Here is a 16,276-nt window from a genome sequence, read left to right as displayed (position 1 = left end):
TTCCCTGTACCATGGTGGGGGAGGGATGGGCGGGTGGGACCCATGGGCCCTCAGGACCTCACCATTGTAGGTTTTACTGACTTCTGCAGCCTGAAGCAGTGATGGGCCCTGTTCAGCCTCTCTTGAGTGCCTCCTGGCTTCACCTCTGGGTTTCATTTACATCTTCATTTAATTTAATTTAATTTTTTAGGTGTTTCAAGGTAGGGTCTCTCTCTGGCCCAGGCTGACCTGGAATTCACTATTTGGTCTTAGGGTGACATCAAACTCATAGCAATCCTTCTACCTCTGCCTCCGGAGTGCTGGGATTAAAGGCGTGCGCCACCACGCCTGGCGATTTAATCATTTTTTCATACACTGAAAGACTATGTTGCTGGGTGGGTTCTGTGTGCCTTTAATCCCAACATTCAGGAGGCAGAGGTAGGAGGATCGCCATGAGTTCGAGGCCAGCCTGAGACTACAGAGTGATTTCCAGGTCAGTTTGGGTAAGAGTCCCTACCTCAGAAAAAAAAAAAAAAGTATGTTAATAAACATGAAGTTAAGGATGTGTTCCTGTTTAGAGGTCATTGGCAAAAACTCCCATTCTCGCTGGGCGTGGTGGCGTACATCTTTACTCCCAGCACTTGAGAGGCTGTGAGTGCAAGGCCACCCTGAGACTACATAGTGAATTATAGGTCAGCCTAGGCTAAAGTGATACCCTACCTCGAAAAACCAAGAAAATAAAAATAAACAAACTCCATTCTCTTCCCAAGTCAGCAAAGTGGTTACCAAAAGCGCACTGGGCAAGTGTGGACCCGAGGGTAGACGGCAGTTGAAGAGCCCTACTCAGCCCATCACCTCACGTGTCTGCACATCCAGGATCCCTGGCACCATCACTTGCCATGCCTTCTTTCATACCAGGGATGCCGAAGGCGAGGGGCTGTTGCTCTCCCAAACAGCACAGACAGGGCGGGGCTCTTAGTAATTGCTCAGGAAGCAGGAACATTTGCTAGGAAACCCACAGGGACCTTCCGGGGTGTCAGGCCATACCCTTCCTTAGCCGCAGGCTCTGACAGTGTGAATATATGAGCTGGGGTGGGGGGAGTTGGGGACGGTTGTGGGGGGGGGGGACAGCCTGCTCGCTGCTCTTTATTTTGCCTCCCTTTTTACACCCAGAGGCAATGACGCTGACTTCCCGTCGTGACTCGTCACTGATGCTGAAGGCAGGAAACCATTATTCTCGGGAGCTGGGATAATAATTCAGTAAAAAAAAAAAAAAAAAGCACAGGTCCTTGGGAAACTGAGGCAGGGACATCTGACGGTGTCTGTGGTTTGCTGCATTCTCTGTTGTGATGCACGGGCTGAGCTCATGGGAAGAGCAGGGATATGTCATGCCACTTTCCCAGTGCTGGCCTCTAAAATGAACAAAGCGAGAATCCCAGCACTCAGGAGGCAGAGGTAGGAGGATCACCATGAGTTTGAGGCCACCCTGAGACTACAGAGTGAATTCCAGGTCAGCCTGAGCTAGAGTGAGACCCTACCTCGAAAAACCAAAAAATTAAATAATAAATAAAATGAACAAAGCATAGGTCCGGGAAGCCCCGCCCATTTTTGCAGGATTTTCCAAGGCACCCTTGCACATGTTTGTAAGGGATGCAAAAGGCCTGGCTGACAAAGTTACATAAATCTGCATCCTGATAGTACCTTTGCTGGACTTCCGGAACCCCTCAGCAGACACCCAAGTAGTGATGTTATATGGCAGATTTCCTCTGCATTGAAAGGTATAAACAGCTATTGCCAGCTTTATCAAAAGCAGATGGGTCAGGGCTGGAGAGATGGCTTAGCTGGTAAGGTGCTTGCCTGCCAAGCGTAAGGACCCAGGTTCAATTCCCCAGTGCCCACACAAGCCAGCTGCAAAAAGTGGCTCACGTGTCTGGAGTTCATTTGCAGTGGCTGGAGACTCTGGCATGCCCATTCTCTCTTTTTTGTTTGTTTGTTTTTGTTTTTGTTTTTCGAGGTAGGGTCTCACTGGCCCAGGCTAACCTGGAATTCACTATGGAGTCTCAGGGTGGCCTCGAACTCACGGCAATCCTCCTACCTCTGCCTCCCGAGTGCTGGGATTAAAGGCTTGCACCACCACGCCTGACTCCATTCTCTCTTTCAATCTGCCTCTTTCTCTCTCTCTCTCAAAATAAATTAATAATAATAAAAAAAATCTTTTTTTTTTTCTAGGTAGGGTCTCACTCTAGCTCAGGCTGACCTGGAATTAACTCTATTCTCAGGGTGGCTTTGAACTCATGGCAAACCTCCTACCTCTGCCTCCTGTGTGCTGGGATTAAAGATATGCGCTACCACACCCGGCTAAAAAAAATATCTTTTTTAATTTTAATTTTAATTTATTTATTGGACAGGCAGAAAGGGAGAGAGAGAATGGGAGCACCAGGGGCTCCAGCTGTCACAAACAAACTCCAGATGCATGTGTCACCTTGTACATCTGGTTTATGCAAGTCCTGTGGAATCAAACCTGGGTCCTTTGGTTCTGTAGGCAATCACCTTAAGTGCTAAGCCATCCCTCCAGCCCCTAAATATTTTTTTTAAGTGACTGCTTTGGGGGCCCATCTTTCTATATGCTCTGTAAGTGATCCCTCCCCAAATAAACTCATTGGTTCACCAAACTAGTATGGGTATAATTTTACTTTGGTCTGCCATCTGAGCCCTATTTGAGGTGAAGATGTGTGTCTGCATCTCCCAAGGGGAAAAGTTTCCCCGGGACTGTTGTGCCCTAAAAGGCCCAGGCGTGAGGCCTAGTGGAACTTCCTGAGCCTAGCTAATGTTTGGCGACCTGTCTCTGGCCAGCTATGACTCAGCAAGATGCTTAATGGCTTCTGGCCTGCTACCTCCGCATGACAATTGTAATTACCATTTCAATAGCTAAAGTTTACTATTGGCCCTTACCTCTTCCCCCATCCTAAAATCCCCGCCTTCGTCCCCAACATGATATAGGCAACTGCTCAGAGTAATAAAGCGAGTTGTTTCTGCATGGAAAAGACCCCCAACTCAGTGTGGTTTTTCTCCGGTGTCCAGGAGAGGTCTGGGTCGTCCGATGCTCATTATCCTCCTCAACCCCTAGGGAGGAATCAACAGGCCTGGTCCTTCCCTCGGCACTACCTGAGCGGGAAGGAGCCCTGCACGGGACAAGTGGTCACATAACAGAATTATAACCAGAAAGGGAGATTGTGATTCGCCAGAGAACTCTCTCAGGAGGGAACTGGCTTTGAGATACCACCTCTGGCTGCTTAGGTCCAGAGATGTAGGATGTAGCTAGGCAGGAGAAAGGGCAATGGGGAACAGAGCACTTAGCCCCTTTAAAATAGGGGAGTTCAGGCTGGAGAGATGGCTTAGCAATGATGGCACTTGCCTGCAAAGCCAAAGGACCCAGGTTTGATTCCCCAGGACCCATATAAGCCAGATGCACAGGGTGCCGCATGTGTCTGGAGTTCCTTTGCAGCAGCTAGAGGACCTAGAGAGCTCTTCTCTTTCTATCTGCCTCTTTCTCTTTCTTTCAAATAAAATAAACATTAAAAAAGATATTAGATAACATAATATTTTTTTTTTAAAGATAGGGAAGTTTGGATGGGATTGAGAAGGAAGACACTGGGGGGAGGGGTGGAGGTGAGGTTTAGGTCAGAAATGGCACCTAGAAATGAGTGCCTAAGGTTCTGGCAATTTGTGGGGACCACAAGCCAGCATATACACACCATGTGAGGGGTTGAGGACACACCTGCCTGCTCAGTCCACTTAGAGCTGTGTCCAGATTTTGTTTATTTATTTTAGGGGTATCATTATAATTATTTATTTATTAGTTTTTCTTTTTTTAAAGATTTTATTATTTATTTATTTATTTGAGAGGGAAAGAGTGAAAATGCACGCGTCAGGGCCTCCAGCCACCGCAAATGAGCATGTGTGCCACCATGTGCATCTGGCTTAAGTGGGACTTGGAGAATCAAACCAGGGTCCTTAGGCTTCACAGGCCTTAACCACTGAACCATTTCTCTAGCTCTATTTATTGGCTTTTTGAGGTAGGATCTTGCTCTAGCCCAGGCTGACCTGGAATTCACTATGTAGTCTCAGGGTGCCTTGAATTCATGGTGATCCTCCCACCTCTGCCTCCCAAATTCTAGGATGAAAGGCGTGCGCCACCATGTCCTGCTTCTTTATTTACTTTTGTTTCATTAAGGCAGGGTTTCTTGTAGCCAGGCTGTCCTTGAATTCACTGTGGAGCCAAGGATGACCTTGAACTCCTGATCCTCCTGCCTCCATCTCCTAAAGTGCTGGCCTTCACCACCTCTTTACTTAATTGTACTGAGTTTTTTGGGGGGGGGCGGGGCAGTAAGTCTTTTTCATATATTTTGTTTATTTGCAAGAAGAAAGAGTGATATATAGAGAGAATGGACATGCCAGAGCCTCCAGTCACTGCAAACAAATTCCAGATACATGCACCACTCTGCCCCTGGCTTACACTGAGGCACCAATGAGGACCAATCATTTTTTGTGGAAGAATAACTATTTCTATTACTTTCTTAGGAGGACCGCTGTGAGTTCAAGGCCTGCCTAAAACTACATAGTGAATTCCAGTTCTAGAAATCTTGGCTTCAGGCTGGAGAGATGGCTTTGCAGTTAAGGTGCTTGCCTGCAAAGCCAAAAACTGTAGGTTTGATTCCTCAGTACCCATGTAAGCCAGATGCACAAGGTGGCTCGTGTATGGGGTTAATTTGCAGCCCCTGGAGTCCCTGGCGTGCCCATTCTCTCTGTGTCTGACTCTTTCTCTCTCTCTCTCTCTCTCTTTCTCAAATATAGAAATAATAATTAAAAAATCAAAGTTAAGGGCTGGAGAGATTGCTTAGTGGTTAAGTGCTTGCCTGTAAAGCCTAAGGACCCTGGCTTAAGGCTCAATTCCCCAGGATCCACATTAGCCAGATGCACAAGGGGGCACAGCGTCTGGAGTTCGTTTGCAGTGGCTGGAGGCCCTGGTGTGCCCATTCTCTCTTTCCCTCTCTGTTGCTCTCAAATAAATAAATAAAAATGAACAAAAGAAAAAAAAAATAAGTAGTTTAAAAAAAATGAAGCCGAATGTGGTGGTGGTGCATGTCTTTAATCCTACCACTCGGGAGGCAGAAGTAGGAGAATCGTGGTGAGTTCAAGGCCACCCTGAGACTACATAGTGAATTCCTGGTCAGTCGGAGCTAGAGTGAGACCCTACCTCGAAAAACAAAACAAAACAACAACAACAAAAAAATCCTGGACTAGAGTGAGACAGCCTACCTCAAAAAAAGTTCTATACTTTTACTGTGGTTTGTTTGTTTGTTTTTGGTTTATCAAGGTAGGGTTTCACTGTAGACCAGGCCGATCTGGAATTACTATGTAGTCTCAGGGTGGCCTTGAACTCAGACAATCCTCCTACCTCTGCACTGGGTTCAAAGGCATGTGCCACCACCACATCCAACTCAATTACTTTCTCATCACCGTGAACAAAGTCCTGACCAGAAACAATTTAGAGTAGAAAACGGTTCATTTTGGCTTCTAGCTCAGAGGGTAGAATCCATCCTGGCTTGGGAGTCTTGATAGGCAAGAGGTGGAGGAAGTCAGCAGGAAGCAGAGAATAAACAGGAACCAACCTGGCCCACAAAACCTTAAAACTGTCTGGCTCCCCCCCCCCCCCCCCCCCCCCCGGCCCCCCCAAAGCCCCACTTCTTCCAGCAAAGCTCCACCTCCTGGAGGTTCCACAACCTTCTCAAACAGCGCCACCAGCTGGGCACCGAGTGTTCAAACCCACGAACCTAGTGTATTTACATATAAACCACAATAATGTGTACTACGAAAAACACAAGATTCAAAGAGCTTGATTTAATGAATTGTGACAGTGCAAATGACAGTGACTGCCACTCATGCAAGGAAAGAGAACGTAGCCAGTCCTCACTGCTGCCTCCGCTGCCTCCTCTCCAGGAGTATCGCTGGATGAATTCTACCATGGAGTCATACTCTACAAACTCTGGCTTCTATTGCTAGTTTTTTTTGTTTTTTTTTTTTAATTTTTTTGAGAGAGGCGCCTTTAACTTCAACACTCAGGAAGCAGAGGTAGGAGAATCGCTGTGAGCTCAAGGCCACCCTGAGACTACAGAGTGAATTCCAGGTCAGCCTGAGATAAAGTGAGACCCTACCTTGAAACACCAAAAAAACAAAAAACAAACAAATAAAAATAAAGTTGTAAGGGAGTTAAGTACAGTGGCACATGCCTATAATCTTGGCACTTGAGAGGCCAAAACATGAGGGTCACAAAGGTTGGGCTACCAGCAAGTTCAAGGCCAGCCTGGGTTACATAATAAGATAATAAGACTCTTAGTCAAAATAATAAAAAAAAAAAAAACAGGTGTGTGTGTGTGTGAAGGGTGGGGGGCTTCCAACCTAAAAAGTGGGGTAGACATGGTACGACCTTACAGTGCAAATAGTGTTCCAGATAGATCACTGTTGCCACAACCTGCCTGATGTCCCTCACCCTTGGCCTAGTTGTAACTTTTTGATTCTGATCCAGGCCACTGTCACTGATGGATTGTTTAGAGAAACCTGTGTAACTTCCACTTGATTGTCTGTGCCAGTCGGAGAGATCACTGAAGAGGCCCTTCGACCCCTCCTCGACCCCATCCCCCAATGCTCCTGACAGGGAGAGAAAAGATATATCAGGAACAGGTGACATTTCAAAGTGATCATAAAAGGAAACACAGGCCAGGAGGGAGTCACTCACCATCTGTCTGCTCCCTATGCAAATATGCCTCCAGAGGATATTTTTTCTTTTTCTTTTTTTTTTCCTTAGAGGGAGAGATTGAGAGAGAGAGAGAGAACGGGCACTGCTAATGTATTCCAGACACATGTGCCACCTTGTGCATCTGGCTTACATGGGTCCTGTGGAATGGAACATGGGTCCTCCAGCCCTGTTTGTTTGTTTTGGATACAGTAGATTGAACTCAAGACTTTGCATAAGTTAAACATTCCCTATAGCACTAGATTTTATAAAGCTATTTTCTGGTCTTCTGTCCGTCTGGGGCAACACCTTCTAGTTTGGAACTGATAAGAAGAGAAGGAGGATGAAGCAAATGAAGGTTTTAATATGTTCCTAGGAGGCAGGACAAATCTGGACGTGGAGGTGGAGGAAGAAATTATCAACACTTCAGTTTTTTTTTTTTTTTTTTAGGTTTTCCAAATTCACTATGTAATCTCAGGGTGGCCTCAAACTCACAGCGATCCTCCTACCTATGCCTCCTGAGTGCTGGGATCAAAAGTGCGTGCCACCACTCCTGGCTCAGTTTTTTAATTTTTTTTATTTTTTGAAGGTAGGGTCTCGCTCTATCCCAGGCTGACCTGTAATTAGTCTCAGGCTGGGCTCGAACTCATCGGAGTCCTTCTACTTCAGCCTCCTGACTGCTGTGATTAAAGGCATGGGCCACCATGCCTGGCTCAACGCTTGGTTTTTGTCTTTACAGAAAGTGCGTTAGGAGCTGCTGGGGCATGGCAATGAATGCACAGGAGAAGACAGGCTGTAGGGACCTCCATAAAACACCAAACAGCCACAAAGTGAGGTAAAGAGACAGCTACAGCAACAAGCCACACAGGGAGCCATCCGCGGTGAGACCCCACGACTCAGGGGTGTCAGGGGACACCAGCTGTGGCCAGCGCCCCCCTGCTGGTGGGAGAGCAGGACTTGATTTCCTTCAGTAGAATGGCTCCCTTTCATCACCCACTCCTATTGGTTATGCAAAGAGCTGCTCAGGCATCTTGGGCAGGAATCCTTCCCAGATCCCTAAAGTGCGCAAGTTCCTCCTCTGGGACGCAGCTTTCCTCCTCACTAGCGCCTCACTGTCTCCCTCCTTCCTCAAGCTCAGATTTGCGTCTCCTCTGTGGACCCATGGAGTGGCGGGCGCTGTCAAAACCATGGTTTTATTTATTTATTTACTTTTGTTTTTGTTTTTGGAGGTAGGGTCTCACTCTAGCTCAGGGAGACCTGGAATTAGTCTCAGGGTGGCCTCGAACTCACCGCAATCCTCCTGCTTCTGCCTCCTGAGTGCTGGGATTAAAGGCGTGTGCCACCACGCCCAACTTTTAAAAAATATTTTAAAGTTTTATTTATTTATTTGGGAGAGAGAAAGAGAGAGAGAGAATGTGAATGGACACACCAGGGTCTCTAGCCGCTGAAAATGAACTCCAGACACATGCACCACTTTGTGCATTTGGCTTACGTGGGTCCTGGGGAATCGAACCTGGGTTCTTAGGCTCTGCAGGCAAGGTCCTTAACTGCTAAGCCATCTCTCCAGCCCAAAACCATGGGTTTTGACGTGGGCCTCTCTCTTCCACTCCTGCACCCAGCGACAGCCATCCCCGGAGTTCCTCCTCCAGCGTCTCTGTAGATGCTCCACCTCTACGCACAAACACTGAATCCTACATGGAACTTTGATCCTGGGGAGGTTCCTAAGACTCAGACCCCGGATCTTTGCAGCCACATGGGGCGCTCAGGGGGGGAACCCGCAAGAGCCCTGCTTCCCGGACACGGAGAAGTCTAGCGTCCAGAGAATGTGCTGATTGGCTGATGGTGATGTCATCGGGGCGGGCTCGAGGTGTGGGCCCCTCCACCCCGGAGTTCTTGGAGTGTTTTAAGCAGTATCCGCCCGATCGGGAGGAGGGGAGCCGCACCCTGTGCAGTACTCCTGAGTCTTAGCCCTGACCCCCCCCACCACCACCCGTGACATGATGCCTGAGCGCTATGCATTTGGCGTTGCAGCCTATTCTCCAAGCCAAGTTTGAAGGCTGACCCATGTATATATATATCTCTTGGATTTCCTCTCTCAGCTATCCAGGACCGCGAAGCCCTCTCCCCCGCCCCCATACAATGGAGTCCGCCGCAAGGGGCGGGGCCTCCCATTGTGCCAATAGAAACAATGACTCTCTGATTGGAATGCCTATACCCAGCCTATTCGGTGACGTCTCTTACGCCACGTCCAGCCATTGGTCAGCTGAGACCCGCGCGTGCCAGGAGTTGGACTGCGCGGGGAGAGTTGGATTGAGCCAGGGCTAGGGTGATTGAGTCAAGTCCCTTCAAGGGATTAAGGGATGCACAAATCGCAGGAGAGGGGCGGGGGACCTAAGGATGCTGGGTCCACCACTGGTGTCGCGATGGGCTCTTACCTAGCATTCCAGAGCACTTGGGGACAGCGGCCTGCTGAAGGGATGTGGGTGGTGTCCAGTGGAGGAGCCCCGAGTCCCAGGGGTGACTGGAGACTGTCAGGGCAAAGAAGAAAAGAATCTAGGGCTGGAGAGATGGCTCAGTGGTTAAGGCACCTGCAAAGCCTAAGGACCCAGGTTCGATTCCCCAATACCCACGAAATGCTAGATGCACAAAAGGGCACATGCTTCTGGAGTTGGTTTGAAGTGGCCTAAAACACTGGTGCACCCATTCGCTCTGTCTGTCTTCTCTCTCTCTGTCTCCCTTCTCTCCCTCCCTCTCTCTCTTTCTCTCTTCTTGCAAATAAATAAATAAATAAATAAATGTGCATATAAAAAGAGCCGGACGTGGTGGCGCACGCCTTTAATCCCAGTACTCTGGGAGGCAGAGGTAGGAGAATCGTCGTGAGTTCAAGGCCAGTTTGGGACTACATAGTGAATTCCAGTTCAGTCTGGACTAGAGTGAGACCCTACCTCAAAACCAAAGCAAAACAAACAAAACTAAATAAATAAAATCATAAAATTATATATATATATACATACATACATATATATATATATACATACATACATACATATATATATATACATACATACATACATACATACATACAGAGAGAGAGAGAGAGTCTAGCTTCTGGTCTTGCCTCAGGAAGGTCATTTTTCAGTCCCTGCTTGGAGGGACATTCCAAACAAGTATATGTTTGCGACATGTTTTGTAATTTAAACATGTTATCAAAGAAAGCTATCCTTCAAGGTCACTGTGCCAAGCCATCGTCTCCCCCTACAGAGCAAACTCGGGCATCCGACTTCGTAACTAGTGCTCGGGAAGGATGACAAGAGATTCACAGTCAGAGGAGAGGGAGCCAAGGGAGGGCGGCTGTGCAGAACGGGAGGGCGGGGAAACTCCACTCTCCAGTTCAGCATCTTGGGCAGCACTGGTGCCCGAAACAAAGATGGCGGCGTCGGCTTCGTTCTCCAGAGCTGCCATGCGCGATGGGTTGTACCACTGGGTTTGAGGCGTCGGGGCCGAGGTGGAGCGAACCATCGGGAAGGCCAGGAGCCATGTTGGAGCGTCGGGAGGCGGCAGCAGCGTCGGGGATGCTTTGGTGGGGGCTGCAAAAGCCGGGGCCTTATGCCAAAGGGGCTCTGGTCTCGGAGTAGATGGTGCCCAGAGGGCGGTGGTGGCGCGGAGCGACAGGCCGTGGGGCGGGGGCCCGGGGCGGCGGCGGGGGCCCAGGAGGGGATCCGAGCGGCGGGGCGGGCCCAAGGCCCGGACCCGGGCGGGGGGCGGTGGAGGCCTTGCAGGGAGGCGGGGGGGTGATGGCGAGGCAGCCTCTGTGTTGGGGTCTCCGGGGACCGTTGACCCCGGTACTCCTGCTCATTCTCTTCCTCTCTTTGTTCCCCTGCAGCCGGGAGGAGCTGGGGGGCGGCGGGGAAGAGGCCTGGGACCCAGGGGTAGCTGCCACAGAGCCAAGAGCTCAGATAGGCGGTGGAGCCTTAGCTCTTTGTCCCGAGTCGCCTGGGGCCTGGGAGGATGGAGAGTCTGGCCTAGGAGTCAGGGAGCCTGTCTTCATGCGGCTCCGAGGGGGTAGGCAAAGCGCCCGGAGCGGTCGAGGGTCTCCCGAACAGACAAACCCGGAGCTGGCAGTTCAGGCATTGGACAGTCGCGAGCAAGAGACAGGACAGGGACCAGGGTGTCTGTTATGTTGGCACCCGGAGATCTCCTCTTGCGGGCGGACAGGGCCTTTGCGAAGAGGTAGTCTGTCTCCAGAAGCTCTGTCCCCAGGGGATCCCGGTGTGGGGAGCAGCTCTCCCCACCCTTTGGACCTTCTGGTTCAGTCTGGTGCCCCCAAGCCAATGTCCTTCCAGCGTAATGTTAGGAGAGGCATCCGCAAAAGAGTGGAAACCGTGAGCTGCTGCGGGGAACTGTGGGCGTCGGGACGCAAGGGTCAAGGCGAGAGAGCCACGACATCCGGAACGGAGAGGAGGAAACCCCTGCGGCGGGACTGTCTTCCCGGGGCTATGGGAGCTGTCTTCGGGTTGGATTCAGCACCACGTGCGGCGAGGACAGCTCCTACGTCGGGTTCAGCACCCCGCAAGTCCCGGACAGCTCCAGTGTCTGCACCTCAGCGCATGCGCTCCCGAGGTCTCTTCCGTCGCCGCTTCCTCCCTCAGCGCCCCGGGCCTCGTCCCCCCGGGTCCCTCACCTATCCCGAAGCAAGACAGGCACGTCCCCGCCGCGCTGCAAACCGTCACCCGCAGTTTCCACAGTACAACTACCAGACGCTGGTACCCGAGAACGAAGCGGCGGGCACATCGGTGCTGCGCGTGGTGGCGCAGGACCCGGACCCGGGAGAGGCAGGGCGCCTGGTCTACTCGCTGGCTGCGCTCATGAACAGCCGCTCGCTGGAGCTTTTCAGCATCGATCCGCACAGCGGCCTGATCCGCACGGCCGCCGCCCTGGACCGCGAGAGTATGGAGCGCCACTACCTGCGGGTGACCGCGCAGGACCACGGCTCGCCGCGCCTCTCGGCCACCACCATGGTAGCCGTGACCGTAGCCGACCGCAACGACCACTCGCCTGTGTTTGAACAGGCACAGTACCGGGAAACACTTCGGGAGAACGTGGAAGAGGGTTACCCCATCCTGCAGTTGCGTGCCACGGATGGCGATGCGCCACCTAACGCCAACCTACGCTACCGTTTCGTGGGGTCGCCGGCTGCGCGCACCCCCGGCGCTGCCTTCGAGATCGACCCACGTTCTGGACTCATCAGCACCAGCGGCCGAGTGGACCGCGAGCACATGGAAAGCTACGAGCTGGTAGTGGAGGCCAGTGACCAGGGTCAGGAGCCTGGGCCACGTTCGGCTACTGTGCGAGTACACATAACTGTGCTGGATGAGAACGATAACGCGCCCCAGTTCAGCGAGAAGCGCTACGTGGCGCAGGTGCGCGAGGATGTACGCCCCCACACGGTCGTGCTACGCGTCACAGCCACCGACCAGGACAAGGATGCCAACGGTTTGGTACACTACAACATCATCAGTGGCAACAGCCGAGGCCACTTTGCCATCGACAGCCTCACAGGTGAGATCCAGGTAGTGGCACCTCTAGACTTTGAGGCAGAGAGAGAGTATGCTTTGCGCATCAGGGCCCAAGACGCCGGCCGGCCGCCCTTATCCAACAACACGGGCCTGGCAAGCATCCAGGTGGTAGACATCAATGACCACACTCCTATCTTTGTTAGCACGCCCTTTCAGGTCTCTGTTCTGGAAAATGCACCCCTGGGCCACTCGGTCATTCACATTCAGGCGGTGGACGCAGACCACGGGGAGAATGCCAGACTGGAGTATTCCCTAACCGGTGTAGCACCTGACACACCATTTGTGATAAACAGCGCCACTGGCTGGGTCTCTGTGAGTGGTCCCCTGGACCGTGAGTCTGTTGAACATTACTTCTTTGGTGTGGAGGCCCGTGACCATGGCTCACCTCCACTTTCTGCCTCAGCCAGTGTCACTGTAACCGTGTTGGATGTTAATGACAATCGGCCCGAGTTCACTATGAAAGAGTACCACCTTCGGCTGAACGAGGATGCAGCTGTAGGCACCAGTGTGGTCAGTGTGACTGCAGTAGACCGCGATGCCAACAGCGCCATCAGCTACCAAATCACAGGTGGCAACACCCGCAATCGCTTTGCCATCAGCACCCAAGGGGGTGTGGGTCTGGTGACCCTGGCTCTGCCCTTGGATTACAAGCAGGAACGCTACTTCAAGCTGGTGCTTACTGCATCTGACCGTGCCCTGCACGATCACTGCTATGTGCATATCAACATCACGGATGCCAATACGCACAGGCCTGTCTTTCAAAGTGCTCATTACTCGGTGAGCATGAATGAGGACCGGCCTGTAGGCAGCACTGTGGTGGTCATCAGTGCCTCTGATGATGATGTGGGTGAAAACGCTCGCATTACCTACCTTCTGGAAGACAACCTGCCTCAGTTCCGTATTGATGCAGACTCGGGGGCCATTACGCTACAGGCCCCACTGGACTATGAGGATCAAGTGACCTATACTCTGGCCATTACTGCTCGGGACAACGGTATCCCACAGAAAGCAGACACCACTTATGTGGAGGTAATGGTCAATGATGTAAATGACAATGCCCCGCAGTTTGTGGCCTCCCACTACACAGGTTTGGTCTCTGAGGATGCTCCGCCTTTCACCAGTGTCCTTCAGATCTCGGCCACTGACCGAGATGCGCATGCCAATGGCCGGGTCCAATATACGTTCCAGAATGGGGAGGATGGGGATGGAGATTTTACCATTGAGCCTACCTCTGGCATCGTCCGGACTGTGAGAAGGCTAGACCGGGAGGCAGTGCCTGTGTATGAGTTGACTGCCTATGCAGTGGACCGTGGTGTGCCTCCACTGCGGACTCCAGTCAGCATCCAGGTGACGGTGCAAGATGTGAACGACAACGCACCTGTCTTCCCAGCTGAGGAGTTTGAAGTGCGGGTGAAGGAGAACAGCATTGTGGGGTCAGTGGTGGCCCAGATCACTGCTGTAGACCCTGATGAAGGCCCTAACGCCCACATAATGTACCAGATTGTGGAAGGGAACATCCCCGAGCTGTTCCAAATGGACATCTTCTCTGGAGAGCTGACGGCACTCATTGATCTAGATTACGAGGCACGCCAGGAATACGTGATTGTGGTGCAGGCCACATCTGCTCCTCTTGTCAGCCGAGCCACCGTACATGTCCGCCTGGTTGACCAGAATGACAACAGTCCTGTGCTCAACAACTTCCAGATCCTCTTCAACAACTATGTATCCAACCGCTCAGATACCTTCCCCTCAGGCATCATTGGACGCATCCCAGCTTATGACCCTGATGTCTCCGATCACCTCTTCTACTCCTTTGAGCGTGGCAATGAGCTGCAGCTACTGGTGGTCAACCACACCAGTGGAGAGCTGCGACTCAGCCGCAAGCTGGACAACAACCGCCCGCTGGTGGCCTCCATGTTGGTGACTGTCACAGGTGAGGGGTAGAGGGCAGGCAAGTGACCTAGTGATGTTAACCTATCAAGGATCAAACCAAAGAGTTTTTTTTTTTTTTTTTTTTTTTTTTGAGGCAAGGTCTCACTTTAGCTTAGGCTGACCTGGAATTTGCTATGCAGTCTCAGGGTTGCCTTGAACTCACAGCAATCCTCCTACCTCTGCCTCCCAAGTGCTGGGATTAAAGGTGTGCACCATCATGCCTGGCTCCAAAGAGCAATTTTTAAGCCTTTAAAGAATCCCCACAGTGTTGAGGTTTTTTTTTTTTTATTTTTTATTTTTTTATTTTTATTTATTTATTTGAGAACGACACAGAGAGAAAGAGGTACAGAAAGGGGGAGGTGGGAGGGAGGGAGAGGATGGGCGTGCCAGGACCTCCAGCCACTGCAAACGAACTCCAGATGCCCCCTTGTGCATCTGGCTAATGTGGGTCCTGGGGAATCAGGACTCAAACCGGGGTTCTTAGGCTTCACAGGCAAGCGCTTAACTGCTAAGCCATCAGCCTGAGTTCTTCTTTTTCTTTTTCTTTTTTTTTAAAGAAAGACTCTCCTTTTCAAGGGCTTATTATTTAGTTATTTGCAAGGAGAAAGAGAGGGAGAGAGAGAATATGAGAATGGGCATGCCAGGGCTTCAGCCACTGCAAACTGCAGATGCATGCACCACTTTGTGCATCTAGCATTAGATGGGCACTTGGAAATTGAACGTGGGTCGTTAGGCTTTGCAGGCAAGCATCATAACAACTGAGCCATTTCTCCAGCTCTTCTAAATATTTTTTGAGTTATTTTGTATACATATATTATTTATTTGAGAGAAAAAGAGAGAGGATGTTGGTTGCCAGGGCCTCCTGCTGCAGCAAGTGAACTCCAGACACATGGATCACCTTGTGTGTCTTCCTTTAAGTGGATACCGGGGAGTTGAACCTGGGCCATCAGACAAGCAACCTTTAAGCAAACAAGCACCTTTAAAAGTGAACCATTTCCCCAGCCCATGTTGGGTTCTTATGCCTAACAAGATCTGTTATAGGTAGAACTCACGGACTCTTAGGTTCTTGGACAGTCTCCAAAGAACCACAAAGATTCTAAGGCATCTGAGAAATCCCGTGAGGGACTCTACTTCCTAAAGGGTGGCAGAAGTTCTAGGTGACGCTCTGGAGATGCTAGGCAAAGCTCACTCAATACTGTTCCTCAGAATGCTGGGCCAGCAAGCTCTGTAAGGAAAGAGTCCACACCGCATGCATATTTATTTTATTATTCAAAAAAATATTTTATTTTTTATTTATTTGACAGAGAAAGAGGGAGAGAGAGAGAGAGAGGAGAGAGAATGAGTGTGCCGGGGCCTCCAGCCACTGTAAATGAACTCCAGACGTGTGCGACCCCTTGTGCATCTGGCTAACATGGTTCCTTGGGAATTGAACCTGGGTCCTTTGGCTTTGTGGGCAAATGCCTTAACCGCTAAGCCATCCCTCCAGCCCTATTTAATTTTTTTTAAGGCTCCTCTCCCCCGCTCATTCTCAGAGTCACAAGGGACTAAGGAAAGCTTTTTTTTTTTTTTTTAAATGTTTTATTTATTTGAGAGAAAGAAAGAGAATGGATATACCAGGGCCTCCAGCCACTGCAAACTCCAGACATGTGCTACCTATGCATCTGGCTTATGTGGTTCCTGGGGAATCAAACCTGGGTCCTTTGACTTTGTAAGCAAGTGCCTTAACCACTAAGCCATCTCTCCAGCCCCGAGGAAAGCTTTCCTTAAAATATATTTTTTGTTTTGTTTTGTTTTAGTTTTTGAGGTAGAGTCTCACTCTAGCCCAGGCTGACCTGGAATTCACTCTGGAGTCTCAGGGTGGCCTCAAACTCACAGTGATCCTCCTACCTCTGCCTCCCAAGTGCTGGGATTAAAGGCATGCACCACCACACCTGGCTCAAAAATTTTATTTTTATTTATGTATTTGAGAGAGAGAGAGAGAGAGAGAAAGAGGCAG

The 16,276-nt window shown here is 50.5% G+C and overlaps 1 protein-coding gene across 6 annotated transcripts in view; it reads left to right on the top strand.

Annotated features, from left to right (window-relative positions):
• The first annotated feature begins 10,566 nt into the window (after nucleotides 1-10,566).
• Nucleotides 10,567-16,276, top strand: part of Celsr3 (cadherin EGF LAG seven-pass G-type receptor 3) — a 32,065-nt gene continuing 26,355 nt past the window's right edge. For all 6 annotated transcript variants that reach the window (XM_045137067.1, XM_012950084.2, XM_045137065.1 and 3 more), the window contains exon 1: nucleotides 10,567-14,281. In XM_045137067.1, the coding sequence (XP_044993002.1) occupies nucleotides 10,567-14,281 (3,715 nt within the window). The remainder of the gene's footprint in view (nucleotides 14,282-16,276) is intronic.

This window comes from Jaculus jaculus, chromosome 17, assembly GCF_020740685.1.
Source record: "Jaculus jaculus isolate mJacJac1 chromosome 17, mJacJac1.mat.Y.cur, whole genome shotgun sequence".
Taxonomy (NCBI): Eukaryota; Metazoa; Chordata; class Mammalia; order Rodentia; family Dipodidae; genus Jaculus; species Jaculus jaculus.
The sequence above is the reverse complement of the archived record's forward strand: the minus strand, read 5'-3'. Positions and strand labels throughout refer to the sequence as shown.